This window comes from Lepidothrix coronata, unplaced genomic scaffold (genome assembly GCF_001604755.1).
Source record: "Lepidothrix coronata isolate B3197 unplaced genomic scaffold, Lepidothrix_coronata-1.0 Scaffold31, whole genome shotgun sequence".
NCBI classification, from domain to species: Eukaryota; Metazoa; Chordata; class Aves; order Passeriformes; family Pipridae; genus Lepidothrix; species Lepidothrix coronata.
Genome location: NW_016690211.1, coordinates 185,640 through 201,855, shown reverse-complemented (window position 1 = coordinate 201,855; position 16,216 = coordinate 185,640). Strand labels below are relative to the sequence as shown.

At 42.6% G+C, this 16,216-nt stretch overlaps 1 protein-coding gene across 1 annotated transcript in view; it reads left to right on the top strand.

Annotated features, from left to right (window-relative positions):
- Positions 1–16,216, top strand: part of CCBE1 (collagen and calcium binding EGF domains 1) — a 96,093-nt gene that overhangs the window by 62,525 nt on the left and 17,352 nt on the right. The window contains exons 3-5 of the mRNA XM_017811365.1: positions 8,643–8,695; positions 14,206–14,340; positions 15,013–15,150. Coding sequence (XP_017666854.1) covers positions 8,643–8,695; positions 14,206–14,340; positions 15,013–15,150 — 326 coding nt within the window. The remainder of the gene's footprint in view (positions 1–8,642; positions 8,696–14,205; positions 14,341–15,012; positions 15,151–16,216) is intronic.

The following is a 16,216-nucleotide window of genomic DNA, read 5'->3' as shown; positions in this document are numbered from 1 at the left end:
TGCTTTAAGATAGAAATGAATGTCGTGCCCATGAGGGAAGTACAGGAGCAGTAGTACATGTCAAATCCCAACTCCATCAAAACCAGGAAGAGTTTTGCAACAGTTTCCAATGACAAAAGTCATCCAGACTTGATTAAGTATATGTCAGAAGTGATTTTTTGGAATGACTCTTCCAAGAAGTCCAACTGTAGCACGTCCTCAGAGCCGAGCATGTCCTCACCCACCATCTTAAGTCTTGGTCAGAGCCTGTTCCCAGCCTAACACATGTTCCTGGTAAAGCTGCCAGGGATTGAAGCAGAACCAGGATCAGGCCCTTTAATGTCAGCTCACCGGTAAGTAAACAAAGATGGATTGAATAGCTTCCCTGAAGGTTAATTGGGATTTATGTCCTATTTGGAAATCTAGCTTTAGAGATCTGACTGCCTGGCATAGTTTCTGTGATGTGTTTTTCCGTGCATGCTTGTGCAAAAGGCACTTGCCTTTTGTTGTTTATCGAAAGGACTTTGTTAGACATTGCTTATGCAGCATCTTTGTGATCTTGTTGATGAAAGATGCTCTATAAACAGGGCTGGATTGGACTTGATTCAGTAAGTCTGAGAGCTTGCCAGCAATTTATTGCTATTTGACTCCAGTGACCGAGGACCAGCACAGCAGCCAGCCCGCGAACACAGCTCCTCGCAGCCCCACTCTGGCTCTGCCTTCCCTCCTGAAATGGAATTTATTACTCTCTATCTCACATGGATATTTAGTAGAAAATTGGAGCTACAAAATGAAGAGTCATGGAAGTTTAAAAAAAATCCAGGAGACAGGACAGATGTGCTGTGATTAGTCCTGTACTCTGGCTCACCTTGGGTTCGATATATAATTGAATGTGTGCCATCAGCAAAACATACTACTTACAGACTTAGAAGGAAATTTGGCTTGCAGTCCTCTAATTGGAAGTCAGAGGTGGTGGAAAAAAAGACTTTTGCTCACTTTTTGTACTTTAAATCTCAGAGCAGTGAGTTATTTTAAAACACAAGCTCAGTCTTGGATCATTTAAATTGAGATTTAGAAGACAACTTTTTCTTAGAAATGACAATATATTTGTGAGAATGCATTGTATTTTGCCAGCTCATTAGACTTTATATTAAATACAAACTGTGCTATCTTTGTATAAAATTCATTTTTTTCTTCCCCTCAAATTTCACACCTGTCAAACATTGATTTGATTCTGTGTAATCCATACCAACTTCACCTGTGAAACTAAACAAAATCACTTTCTTGGTACAATGCCAGAAAATAAAAGAAATTTATAAGAAAAGATAGCAAGACAAGGCTGACAGTATGTATATAAAGCTGAGTCTAAGCAGATGAAAACAGTCAAAAGCCTTTTATTTAATCATTCTGGTATTTTTTACATGTTGTCTAGTGATAACCACATGAGCATTCCCTTGTGTTAAGAAAAAAAGCAAAAAAAAAAGCAAAAAAAAACCCCAAAAAACCCCCCTGAACCCCAAAACAAAATAAAAAACCCTAAACAAACAAAACAGGAAAAACACACAACAAAACAAAACAAAACAAAAGCCAATGAAATAAAATTCCAAGAAAGATGGGAAGAAAGTACAGTCCAGCACTGAAGGAATCACATATGTGATTTTGAGGATGATGTTCACATGCTTGTAAAATATCCAACAAACGGCTTTTCCAGTAGCAACAGGGGTCATTACCTTTTTGAAGTTGTCTAATGTTTTCCTTCTGAGAGTTTCCTTCTTTGCTTAGAGGACATCCACTGGCAGATCTTTATTTAGTCATTTTTAGACTTTGGTATGCTAACTGAGATACAAGCACTGATGGTTACCAGTGCAGCCAGTTGGTCTGTGCTACAGAAAAAAGATGCTGATTATTCTGTGGTCAGTCAGTGTGTTTGCAGCCCCAAGCCTCTGGGTGGACCAGGCACTGACAAGGGCCAGTGTTGGTGCTGGTCCTGCCACACAGTGTCATGGCTTCCCTGAAAACGTGAAGCCCTAGTCCATGTGGTTCATGTGGAAATCCGAATATGACCCTTTAATATCACTTCACATTGGAAAGGAGGATGACAGGAAATGTTTCTAGAAGTCTTTACTCTGCCAAAAAGAGAGACAGTAAGCTGAGGTTTAGTTGCCACTTCTTTCTGCAGTTAGCAGAGGCTATGAGAAAATTTTCTGGTGTGGCTGCAGGGTTTTCACACCAACCCTTCTGTCTGCTTCCCAAAGCCCTAAAATAGTCAAAAGCAATGGTCTCCTGGGACTGCCGACCTGCTGACACAGGGGGATGTGTTGGGGGAGCAGTCTTCCTGCCTAGATGGTTGAAAACCTCTACTGAACACCACGCTGCATCTAATTTACTTAAACAAAACCGTAAACCCCATCATGAAGCCATGTCCTGCGCTGTGTCTGAGGAGAACAGAGGCCTTGCATTCTACAAAAAAAACAGACTTTTTTTTGGTCTCTAAATTTGCCAGACCTGTGAAGTTTTGCTCCTTGTGCATCTTTCAGTTTCGTGCAGGTCAGTACCTCCAAGCCCCACTGATACACACACAGGGTGGAGGGTTTCTTCCACCTCTCAAAGTATTTTTATTCTCTTTTACAGAATAATGAGCTTTAAGCATTCACAAATACTGTGCTCTGCAGGGGCTACAAACCATCATATTGGTTTGGAAGTTCTCTTGTGAGAAGAAGGAACCTCAGTTTATGCTCCAGCACCATAAAACTCCCTTTTGACCATAAAAAGATGACATGAAACAGCACTTGGAGGACAGAAGGAGTCAGTTAGCAGTGAGGAGCAGCCAAGAAACGTGTCTGAAAGCTTTCAAGAGCATCAGTCGGGGTCTCCCAGGGTGAGCGCTGGCACAGTTCCCTGGAGTCAAGAGAGGTATGTGGCTTTTGCCAGGAGAGGATCTGGTCCCTGGCTTGCGTTCAAGGAAGAGGAGCCCAGGAACTGTGAATCTTATCAAAACCTTCCCATTAGCAATGACTGGAATGTGATTTCATTTCTGGTATCTGTCTTAGTAGTCGGAGTTGAGCAAAAGAGCAGATAGCAGGGCTTTTCTTTTTTTTCCCTAAGAAAAAGAAAACCATTATATGTGGGTAAAACTACTTGACTTAAGTAGCTAACAAAAACCAAAGCTTAGATTCAGGCAACGCATTAATCACCCAAAAATTTTACTTCCACAAAAATCAGCCAATAAGTTGTAGCAATTTACTCTCAGAAGTCTGGGTTCCACATTTGGGTTGTCTTCATGGTTTTTCAGGCAAATCCTGCTCTATTCAGTCAGTTGAGAGAAATAAAATAGCACACAGATACACACAGCACTTGTAGGTGCTGCAGCATAAGAAGATGTCACCGTACTTGGGTTACTTGCTCTCAGCTGGGACAGTGATGGAAGGGCTCGGGCTGGCCTTGGACCTTGTGTTGCACCCAATGTGAACATAAATCGTTTCTTTACAAAACTGTGAAAAAGGACTAAGTCTGGAAATCATGGCAAAGTGTATGTTGAGCAAGTGTCTGCAGGGAGGCCATCCTCTCTTACTCAAGATTTTGGTATGTGTCCCATGGAAAGGCAAACAAAAATAAAGTGCATTGCTTCAGTTTTACACCATGTTGACACAAATCTTCTCTCCATGTGAATTACAGTGAAACTGTGCACAGCTACCGAGCTGCTTCCTTAAAGCGCTGGCACTGCAGATGGGCTTTGTCTGTGCGTGCTTTGGCAGACAAACCTGTACCTCAATTGAATTTTATATAGGATGTGATAAAAATAAGACTTTGGTTGGGTTTTTTGGGGGGTTTTTTTCTTTGTTTGGTTTGGTTTGGTTTGGGTTTTTGTTAGGTTTCTTTTTTAATGTACCTTATTGGCTTGCATTTATAGCTGTCTAATTATTTTTTGTAAGTTAATTGCTGTATTTTATATTTGCATTTTTGCTACACTATGTACTTTTTAAAGCCAGTGTGACCAAAAAAAAGAAACACTGGGCAGGCATGATAAGGAGGGGCTCTAACAAAGACCCCTTTGTGCAATGAAAAACACCATGCCATGGCCTTTGCTGACTCAGGTCTTCAAAACACAGCACAAGTTCTTCTGAGTTCATGTTATGACATAGGCTGAAGAACTCTGGTATAAAAAAAAATGTTCTCAATAGGAAATGGCTTTTTTATTAGAGACATTTTCTTGAGTATATTATCATTACTTTCTACCAGCACCGACCTGGGAAAACAGTGTTGACGTATTTAAACTTACATAAAATCTTAAGCGTCTTTTATGCCCTCTAAACTGTGACTGATTTGACATTCATTGGCCAGAAAAAGCATTTCGGAGAGGAGGGATTTGACTTGCCTGACCACCTGTGGATTTGCTGCACCAGTGAAGCGACCTCAGGCCTCAGCTGAGCTCTAGAAACTGTCCTTGTGTGCGCCCCTAGCCCCAGTGAATGGGAGGTAAAGTTCCTCTGCTTGAACTACCTGTGTCTGGGAGGAGCCAGCCTGGAGGCTGATTGTCAGCATTGTAGGGATAAAATAAGACCAATATTTTATCCTAAGAACTCACCTTCTGACTCAGCGTAGAGATTTCTGAGTCTACTTTGCTCTCAGGAGGCAAATATTTCCTAGAGCAGACTCTTCTCTTTCTACTTTTGACATCTTTACCAAGAGTTTTGTTACCATATTAAGTTTTGTCTGAAACTGGTTTAAAACTTTTATCTTTCCTCTTCCCTTTGCATTTCCCCTTTGCCTTCCCCTTTTCAATCCCTGAAAGATCATCGCGTATCTTTTTCAAAGTAACTTGTGACAGAGCTTTAGAATTGCCTCTTTGCTGGTGTTATCCAAAACCTTAATAATGCACCAAGCAGCTGATGTTACAGCCCAAGTCACTGTCATGTTACTGCAGACAGATGAAGGTTAATTATCACTTTAAAATGTTTATCCTCTTATTGTCTGCATTTCGGAAGCATTTCAGCAGCTGTAGGAGTCTGAGTGACTCCCTTCCCTCTCACCCAGAGTATTCCCTGGTCAGTCTCTCCAGGACAGCTGCAGTGTCCCGTGCAGAGCAAGAGGTGGGCCGGGGGTGATGGCAGCTCTGCACCAGGTGGAAACAATTATGGAAAAAAAACATGATCTGCGCTGGATGAGTTACTGCTGATAGCTGCCCGATAAGCTAACTTAATAAAGTGGTGGCTTAATTAAGCTGCATTCCTTGCATCTTGCCTTTCACTCTGCCTGTCTGAGGCGATGCTATCGAGCAGCTACCACTTTGCAGAATGGGGCAGGGGTGTTGTGCTGGTGCACTCTGTGTGTTGGGCACTCTGGGGGACCAGCGGGTGATGGGACAGGGGGGACCTCCTGTAAAGCTCAGCTCCCCTCTCAGTTTGCAAGGTGATGGGCCACAAAAGCCTGCAACAAAGGTAGATCTGCAGCTTATCTAGTCACACATGTGTTTGTTGGTATCAAACATTTGACCCTAAATCCCATCTTCTGGCATTCAGTGATCCAGGAGCATCTCAACCTCCAGAGCAGAGGAGAGTAGTTGAACATCTCCCTGAGTTTCCTGCAGCTTTTTAAGTCAGAAAAAAAAAAACAAGAGTGACTTTGCTTTGAGAGAGTCCCTATTGCTATGGATTTTCATACAGGTAACACAAAAGCTAGATATTGTAGGGGTCAAAATTGTGGTGCCCAAAGCCCTTGTGAATTTGGGCTTGTGTATATTCCTGAGTGAAGATTTCATGAGAATCAGGAGTTGCTATATCTTTAATTGCCAAAGTACCTCATTAAAAGCTGTAATAGATAAGTCTGCCAGAAGTTTCTTTTTTTGTAAGCCAGATTTGAGGTTAATGAATCAACTTAATTTCCCCATAGATCCAGATTTTATTGAGGGAGCTTCTTGCACAGCCCTGTGTTTGTGTTTCGTACGTGCTCACATGTACAGCTGCATAGCAACCACCTTGCTGAAAGTTATTCAGTAGCTAAAATTATCAGGAACCCCCTCTTACCTCTCATTATGTACAACAAGATTGCTGCTGTGCAACGTTGATTAGACATGTCAACCTGGACCTAGATGTCTTAAAATGAGTGTTGCTATTAAAATGCCTTTGTTAATGCTCATATGTCCATCATTTTGATAGATTTCTCTTTAAGAATTTAGAAAGCTAAAGCATGCAGGGATCGCAGGGTTGCAATGTAATGTTCAGAGAAATAGGTATTGTTGTATTGTATTTCCTGTGCATTAACCCTAAAGTAGCGGTTTCCCTGGCAAAACTGTGCTGATGGCTCAAGCTTGCTGTTGAGTACTAATGCAGATATCTGTAATCTTCGGCTGGGAACAAATTAACATGGGAAATTGGTTTCTGGAATGTGGTCCTGAAAGCAGGGCATCCCTCCTCTAAACCACTCCTTTCAGTGAGATTTAAAATTTCCATGGTGCAGAAAAGTCTTTAAGTTTGTAGAGGAAAATATTTTCAACTCTCCTTGCCAGTAAACTGAGAAAAGTCAACAAAAAATTGAGAGGAAGACTGAAAACAAGGAAATGGTTTCTCAAAAACATCTTATCCCCCTGTGGAACTCATTGCTGCAAGAGGCCATTGAAGAGAGGAATTTAGCAAGGACTTGGATATCTGCCAGTCGAGCATGATTTTCTGGTTGCTTTAAGTGGATCAATCCTGGACAAGGCTATGGAAGGCTGTTTGTGCTTTGGGGCAGTATCAGGGTACCAGGGTGGTGTCTAGTGGCTGCAACTTGGCATGTGGTCGGTTCTCAATACGTGGCCGTTTGACTGAGGTGTGATCGAGGCAAGTGGTTTGGCTTTCAGGAGGATAAAGCCTCAGTTTAGCCACAAGAAAGCCAACAAGCCCAGCCAAAAGCCACTGCTGTCCAAGTTGAGAGGAGAGAGGCAGCTCCTGCAAGGTTCCCAGCAGGTGAGCCCTCACTGAGGAGCAGGCTGCATGGCTGCAGTTGCCATGTGCTGCCACAAGCCACTCCCAGGGTGGGAGTCCTAAGGGTTCTAAGCCTGAAAATCTTCCATGGAGAAGGGTAGACGTGATGGAAGCTGCTGCTCCCTATTTCTGGTTGCTTCTGGCTGGCACAACCCCACAGGTCAGCATCTCATGCCAGGGATGTTCTCCTTTCTAATCTTCCAGCCCTCTCAAGTAGGACTGTATCTTCCTCTGAAGAGCTGCTACAGGCAAACTTTTATCAGCCTCTCTTCTTCTGGAGACAGGAGGAGATGGATGTGCACTTGGAAAGCCATCAGCATGGCTTGCAGCATATGAACAGCCTCCCCAGTGCACCTTTGAACTCATTCCTTCTGCGTTTGTTTGTCTTGCAGATAAAACTTCACAGCAGTGTTTGGAGAGAAGTCTAATGAGGGACCACTGTTTGCATAACAAAGCAAGGCTTCCTCTTCAGATGTTCAACCTTCATTAAGCGTAATTTATATTCCAGCTAATCTTGGAAGAGGGTAAAATATGGAGCTAAAGTTTGTTTTTACATAGTTTGGAGTAATGCATTGTTTGCTTTAGGAGGTCAGTTGCAACTGATAGTTGATTTAAATTCGGCATAATGATGATTTGTGATGACTGCGTGTTTTCTAGGGGAGTGTTGTGACATTGACTGACATGGCTTTAGCACTCTTCTGCATCTATTATTGAATTAAAGGAAAAGACAAAATGGATGGTTTCCCAGTTTTGCAGATATTTCAGCACGTCCACAAGGCATGAAAAACTGTGAATTTGTAAAATACAGGGGTTTTTCCCCCTTGGACTCACGTGTACTTGATATCATAGCGCACTGAGCAGCAGTTTTCTTTTGCAGCAGTCATGCTGGTCACCAACATGGGACCCTTTGAAGGTCACCAAGTTCCTGCAGCAAGAAACTCTCAGGGTGATAAGGGACAGACCAGTTTATAGAGTCTCCAGTGCACTGCTGTGAGTCCTGGTGACTTAATGTGTTTTCCTGACTAGAAAGCAAACCAGCAGGTATAGCCGGATGCCTAAATGTCATTACAGTGTATCAGAAACAATAGTTTCTCAGCCCTCAGACTTTTTTCATGTTATAGGCACATAAAAAGTATCTGATCCTACTGACGCTTCACTTCAGTTTTGTCCCCCAGCCAACATAAGATACCAGTTGAAATACCCCATATATTTCACTTACCACTTCCAGGTTTGTTGAAAGATGAGAAATTACTGATAACATTTATTCTCCGTGTACTCCACGCTGAGACTTACCCCTTTCTGCAAGTTTACATTCTCATGATGGATGTTTGAAAACACTCTTCACTGTACCGTGAAAATGATGACCTGTGTTGTGTATATGGACAGCACAGAGGTGTGCTGCATCCTGTCAACACAAGAGAGCAGGGTTTTTGGAAACCACTTGGGATGTTGGGGAGGTTGGTGTTGGGGTACCCAGCTGCTGAAGTGGTTGGACATGGTGCCATTTAAGTGCCTCATGGACTGAGTGATGCATTTCCATGCTGCGTTCTTTAAAGCTGAGATGCCTCCAGCTACAGTGCTCAGGATCCTCATCTTGTTTGGTTCATCAGATCCATCATCTACCAATGACCTTTTTAAAGGCAGCACCAACCTTTAGAGAATACATTTATTTATTCATTTATTTATTTTATTGTTTTTCAGGAAAAAATGCTGTAAGGGTTATAAGTTTGTTCTTGGACAGTGCATCCCTGAAGGTATGTGATTTCACTGTTCTTACCCATTATGTCCCCATGCATTTGTCTTTCCCCGTTTACCCTGTTTTCCACATTGCCAGTTTGGAAGAACAACCTGATATAACTGCAGGCTCAGCTGTATCTCATGTGTCGGGGGAACTGTTTCCAAAAAATTGTTGGAAAAATAAAAATATCAGCAACTTCCAAAAGTTTTGCTTAGTATGCCAAGCCTTTATCCTTCCCTAAGTACACGTGGCTATGCAGATCTTGTGCCATGACCTGCTGCAAACAGGGAGACATGTTCTGCCCTTGGCTACGTAGGCAGGAATGCTCTGTGCACCCAGAAGCACATGTTGCCTGGGCAATGGTTTTCCCCATTTATCCCTTGGATCTGGTACAGCTGATTTGGCTTGTTGGTGCACAGGGAGAGGGTGACTCACTGAGCTAGTCCTGCCTTTAGTTACCTATTTCCTGAAGAGAGGGGAGAGCATCAACAAATAGTGTCTCTCTTTTGCCACCTCTCCAGGTCATGGGCATGGCTTCCTTGTCACCAGGGGCTGAAGAAGATGTAAATTTAATCAGGGTGATTCATGCAGTAGTAAAAAGGGAACTGACTTGGCTATGAAGTTGTAGAAGTAGAGGAACTGCCAGGCAGGAGCAAATGTCCAGAAACGACAAGCCAATAAACCTTTTCTGCTCCAAAAAGCAGGTTAAAAAGTTAGTTTAAGGCAACACAACCTTCTATTTGATGACATATGAAAAGCCTTGAGTTGGTCTGAGAATTTTCCCAGTTTAAGATGGCAATGTTTTGGGGGGGGGGGGGGAAGTGACAAATGTACAAGGAGAGAGTTGTCTGTTTTTTGAGTTACAGTCTCCAGCCAACAGGGATTATAGTCCAAACTCTAATCCTGCTGTTTTGTTTTTTTGGGGTTTTTTTCCATTGAGTGAGTTTTTTTGGGGGGAAGTGGTTTTGGAGTATTTAGTTGGTTTGTTGGTTGATTTGTTTGTTTTTTTGTAAATTTGTGTCTTCTTTGCTGCTGGGTGGAAACACTAAAGCACTCCTTGCAAAAAAACCCCCAAAGCCAGCAAACAAACAAACAAAAAAATCACCCCCAAACAAAACAAAAAACTAAACCAACCAAGCAAAGAAACAAAAAAATAACAAAAAAAGGAACACAGCACCCTCCCCCCCAGTCTTCTCAAAACAAGAATTCTGTATTTGCTGCTTCCCTGCAAAGAAACAGTTTGGGGCCAGCCTGAGCCCTGAAAAACTGGATATAGTGTGTGTGAAATCAATGCTTACACCAAGTTCCTTGCCCTATGGTTTTGCAGTGAGTTTTGTCTCACTGTGTGTGGCAAGAAGTGACAGCTCCAGTGGGAAACTGACACTTGGAGAAGGTGGTTGTGTGTGTTGGAGGCAGAAGTCCGAAATCCTTTCAGAGTGGAGAAAAGCCAGGACTCTACAGTCTGGCCTCCCATTCTCCTATGGATTTAACAATTTTATAGACTGGTTTTTCACTAAATATAATGGATACAGCAGGAGAAGTAATAGGAGAAAAAATAAAATGAGAGCCATGGCAATATATTATTTTGGCTTCTGATTTTCATCTCTTGAGATTTCAGGTGATTATGAAAGCAGCTTTTATTATGTACCCACTGACTTCACTTAATCCTGTTATTAACTGCATCTCAGTAACCTGAGAGTTTCTGCCACTAATTCAATTTCTCTGCTGGCTGTGGCTTCTCTCCCTTTGTTTCTTCATTGCCCCTTTTTCAGCTCCATCTGTATTTTGTCTTGAACTCTGGAGGCCACAGCCGTTGCTGTAACATCCGAGACAATCTCAGGCCATTGGAATAGAGATGAGAAATATGATTTACTGAAGTATTCGTTTCACTTACTCTGTTACAAGACATCACTTGGCTCTTCACACATTGTTTTGGCATAATCTTGACAGAGTAGCTGTATGAAATTCATATCTCGACACAGGCACATAAATGCATTACAGATGTGAGTTTATTAGAGCGCATCTTCACCTTTTAATCCAGTACTGGCACATCTTAACTGTGAGAAGTATTTCCATCCCTGTCTTCTCCATGATTTAGCTGTGGCTGCAGGGAGGAGGGTCAGCAGAAGGAGAGACCCTCCCTTGTCCACCCCTTTACAGCTGCTGTGGAAAAGCACCAATCTCCCTCTAGGACAGCTGTTACTTAAACAGACTGTTTCCCAAAGAGTTGTGTCTTTGTCCATGTGCATTATTGGTTTCTGTCTTATTATTTCTCATCTGCCCTTGAACAGAAATCAGCGTAGTCCAGTATAAGTTCACGCCTCCATGTTCTGCATTTCATTTGTTTTATACTCACCTTCTTGTTCTGGCTTTCAGCTGCAGGAGCAGGAAGCAATGATCCTCAGGAAAAACATCCAGTGGAGTTTCCTCGGTGTGTCTGATTCTCTTTTTAACACCTCTTCCTCCTCCATACAATCAGAAAAGGTCAAACCCCACTTTTTCTCCTGTATGATCTCCTTCTTCTTTGCTTTGGAGACTCACAGCTCCAACCAAATGCTGTCTCAGGTGCTGTCTCATGGTGTGATAGAGCGAAGAAGGGACAAATGTAGTATGAAACAGCTTATTTTGGAGAGCATCCTCCCTACCACTGCTTTACCTGAGTTTCTTGGCTGTGGGGGAGCACAGAGCAAAATACTCTACTACAGGTGAGCTGCAATCAGATCTGCTCTTTCGTCACTAATGGTGTTTCGAAAATTTCCTTAGTACAACTTTCCTGTTCCCAGAAATGACTGCATTGTCATTTCTGAGGTCACTGAAATACATGTAGGGACATTTATTATTCTGCTTTCAGTTTTGCATTGTTCCTTCCTGGAAAAGCCTGACCTTCACTGTGTGGTTTTGATTTGTTCTCAAACCACGTTTCTTAGGCTGGGCTGGCAGACAAGGGGTTTGAACATGGGGGGGCATGTGCATCCTCAGTTCTGCAGAACACACAGAGGTGGTGCAGCAGCTTTTGCCTAATTTCATCTCAGTTGCAAGGACTCTTTCTAGGCAAGTCAGGCTTCCTGGTACAAAAGCCCTGGGGACGCACAGCTCTGTGACATGGGACCTGCCCACAGTCGTTGTGTGATATAGGTTAACTGTGTGTGACCACCAGCAGAGGTATTTGTACCCCCTGGACCCTTCCCCAGCTTTGTATGAAGGTAAATGAGGCAACAGTCGTGATGAAGTTGTGCTGGGGTGGACATGAAAACCATATTTAAAGACTGGTTACATAAAATATGGTGAAAGAGAAACTGATAAAAAGAACTGGCGTTGTTTAGTCTAGAGAAAAGGAGGCTGAGGGGAGATGTGATAACAGTTTTTAGGTATGTGAAAACTTGCTGCAAGGGGGAAAATAAACTGTTCTTTATGGCCAAGGAGAAGAAGACAAAAATAATGGGCCTAAGTGGCTAAAAGGGGAGTTTGGATTAGATATGAGTAAAAAGCTTTCTGCCTGCAAAGGTATTTCATCTTGGGAGTGGAGTACATGGTGGACCATATCAACCCCTGAGGGAAAAAAGAAACTAGGAAAAGTTTACACGTAGCTAATCCTGCTTGTGGTGGGAGATGGTCTCTTCCAGCACTGTTTTTTATTATTTTGTTAGGGCACATCTATTCACGGAAGCACAGAGAGGCCAGAGCTCATTTTACCTCTGCTCTGAAAAGCTGAACATGGCACAGGCCAAATCCAGCATCTGCATAGGTACACTGGCTAAAGAGCAGGAGTGTTCACCTCTGTGCTGGGCACACTAACCTGTTCTCAATCTGACTTCATTTCAGTGGAAAATGGAAATCACAGCTGTGCCCAGGAAAAACACCAGCACTGCTTTATATTTGGGACTGTTTAGTAGTGCCAAATGTAACAGGAATTTACAGCCCAAACATCACCTAAAAAGTCCAAATTAGACCCCCAGACTGGCCATTTTGAAGGCAAGGGCTATGTTTTCTTTCCATGGCCCTGCACTGTTTGACCTTGGTTACTGCTGGGGATCCTGGCACTGCCACTCACCACCACAGCACTTCAAGAGCTCAAGAATTCAGACTTCAAGAGCTAAAGTCAACACAGTTGTGAAGTAATAAGGAAAGAAAGGATGCCTGCTATTCAAAAGGTGACAAACAGAAGGGAGGAAATGCTTGGCACCATTACAATACTCCGTTTTTGTCTGTGGGGCTCTGGTGTGAAACACAGCAGCTTTTTAAATCTCATCTGGTGTTTTTCTGTACCTTGGCACGCTATCACTTTTAACCCCACTGCTACACATATAGGCTATGTATTTCATACAAAAAATATGGTTTCATTTGCTTTACCACCTATTAGCTCAATTTAATTGCTTGGACCAATCATTGTACCCAGAGATGTCTGCTAGTCATTAGGGTGAGTCAATAATGAGTTTGTGTTTTAACTGTGTACATGGAAACACTGCATTGCTGAGAACTCGGCTAAACCACTTAGGTTTGGTTTAGATATGTCTGGTCTGGAGCACAAGGAGGTTATTTCTGCTGCACGCAGTCACTGGAGGATCACAGCCACATGGATCTTCTGTGCAGAATGATGTTCTCTGAAACGACCACAGAAACTGCCACTTGCTTTGGTGTAAAACCTGACCTTCAGCAGCAGGGTGTGCCTGACCTGGTTTTGAGACCAGATGCTGCTTCAGCTCCGGGCTTCTCCTGGCAGATGTTCCCCATGGCACTGCAAAGCCCTTGCACACACAGCCAGGGACTGCCCTTCTACCCCCAACCCTGTCACCAGCACAATGCCAGGGGCCAAACCCAGCCCCTGGCAGGGCAGGGATATGGGTCAGACGCTGTTGTGCTCTGCTGTCCATTCCTCAGACTTCAGCTCTGCTGCTACATAGCAGTGAAATCAGAAACAGATTTGCCTTCCTTCGGGTTTCAAACAGGGACTTCAGTCTTTTGGGATTTCACTGACAAAGCCAGGCAGTGATTTTACCATACCCTAATCTGCACATTGCTGTTATTAAGAGTGATGATGGTTTTGTAACAATGCATTCTTTGCTAGAAGGGTTATATCTGGCTTTGAACAATTACTGTGTGATTTAATTAACTTTTCCTTATAATATACATTCTGCCTGGATTTGGCAATTAGCCTAGTGGTTTTTTACAGTATTCTGCATAGGAAAATGTTGCTATCTGCACTTAAAAATCTGTGGAAGAAAACAACAAAAAACGTTTTAGGTAATTTAATATTTCTGTGAAAAGGATTCTTAAATTCTGCCAACTGCGAAAGTGACCTCTGCTTAAAATCCAGCTTTAAGAAATAGTATAACTGCAGTAAAGGTGTGAGAAGCAATTACAGTTTTAATATAATTCTTTGCTTATGTCTCATGAATGTTTTATATCTATATTTTCAGTCCTTATAAACAATGCGACTCAACTTTATATTAATTAGCAGAGAGGTGTCAAAGCGTCATTCAGCTACTGCCACTGGAACTATTCCTGATCATGTTTTTCTCTCTCTAGACTATGACGTCTGTGCTGAAGCTCCCTGTGAACAACAGTGCACAGATAACTTTGGGCGAGTCTTATGCACTTGCTATCCTGGGTACCGCTATGATCGCGAGAGGCACAGGAACAGAGAGAAGCCTTATTGCCTGGGTGGGTAGAAGTGCATGTTGAGCTCATCCCTGGTTAATGATGTATCCTGCTCCCCTGGGTCTTTTAGGAATCAGTTTAAATCCGAAACCTTTCTCACTCTCATAATAATGATTGTTAAAGAAGAAATGTGGTTTTTATCTATGTTAAGGATTGCTTAGCAGAATTAAGAGATCTAGATTCCCCTGAAATTATTAGAAGGTATTACCTACAACGAAACACATATACTCAAACACTTTGAAGTGCTGGGCTGATGTAATGTTTCCTTTAATTCCTCTTGCGGGTTGTGAACTATATTTGTGGAATATTGAAGCATTATAATCAGGCCCAATTGTGAAAACTAATCCTTGGGGTTTGATCCAGATGGCCAGTATCTAATTCAGGACTGACTGATCATTTAGATGTGGTCCTTGTGTGGCTAGTCCTGCCCCCTTCCCTGCCCTGTGTGATTTGCCATGCCAGGGAGCCAAGGTTTGCAGGATTGAGCTTTGCTTGTGAGCTTTTCGATGCAAGGAAATGGTCCAGCAGTGTTCACTGATAAAATGCTAGGTGTGTCGATAGTGCAGCTATATGTAACTACAAAATCTCTTTATACCTCTAAAGAAAGCCTTTTATTGTATTTGAGGTCTGAAATCTCCAGCTGTAGGACATTTTCTAACTTCTGCTGCTCCCCAGATATCGATGAGTGTGCCACGAGCAATGGGACTCTGTGCTCTCAGATCTGTGTCAACACCTTGGGCAGCTACAGGTGTGAGTGTCACGAGGGCTATATCCGGGAGGAGGATGGCAAGACGTGCACCAAAGGAGATAAAGGTAGGGGCCACTGGAGGTTAAATGTCCTGGGCTTAAGGGACATCTAAAAGATTGATCTTTGATGAAGAACTACTCCCTACGCTACACTTGGAGCTGAGGGTCCAAAGCTGGGATGTAGCTGATGCTCCTGGAGAACCAGAGCTGCTCACTGGGCACCTGAGCAGCACCTGTGGAGCAGTCCTGCCACATGCTCTGCTCCAATGCACAGTTGCATTGAGGGACGTGGAAAGAATCTTCCCTTGGAGAGGCAGAATGGCTGAACAGTGAAATTTGGCATTACATCTTCAGCTAGACTGTTTCTGCTGGATCCAGCTGCTAAAAGCCATATTTTCTCCCATATCAAACTGAATTATACCTATTTTGTGGCCCAGAGCTCAAGAGACACAGGGAAAAAAATTGCCAGATGATGACTCTGACAAACCTTCATTATTTAAATAATTTCAGTAACTTTAATTTGTATTTACATGCCTACGTTTGAGGTTAGTAAATGGCCCTGGACTGGATTGTTAGTGCCCCTTGGCACTAAGAGGCTCAGAAAAGGTGGATCTGGAAGTTTAACACACATTTCAAGCATTGCTTAAATCAGTTTCTAAATTACATTGAGTAACACTGAATTCTGCTGACCTGCAATTAGTTTGCGTGTCTCCTGACTGCAGTCAGATTTTTTTTCTTATTTTCATTTTATTTCTTAAGAAAATAAAATGCAATGGGAGAGGGGCAGAAGTGAGGGCTTTCCTTTCACTGTTGGTTTCAAAGTATACACATGTGCTGTGCATAAATGATTTTACAGGTTTTGACCTCATCCCAGTCATTAAATTACCACATTGAGAGTACGGAAGATTAAATACTGATATGAAAATTTAAAAAGAAAGGAGGAAGCAAACACCCTGTGCTCTGAAAAAAAAGACCCAACATCTTTTGATGAATGGTGGCTTATGATAGGTTCACCAGTTAATGCCTGAACACGGTATCATAGAGTGCTCCAAATCCCAGTGGATGGCCAGAGCAATTTATAATTTTGATTTTCCTCTGAAAATGTGTAACTGGAGCCACTCCAGTAAATGTA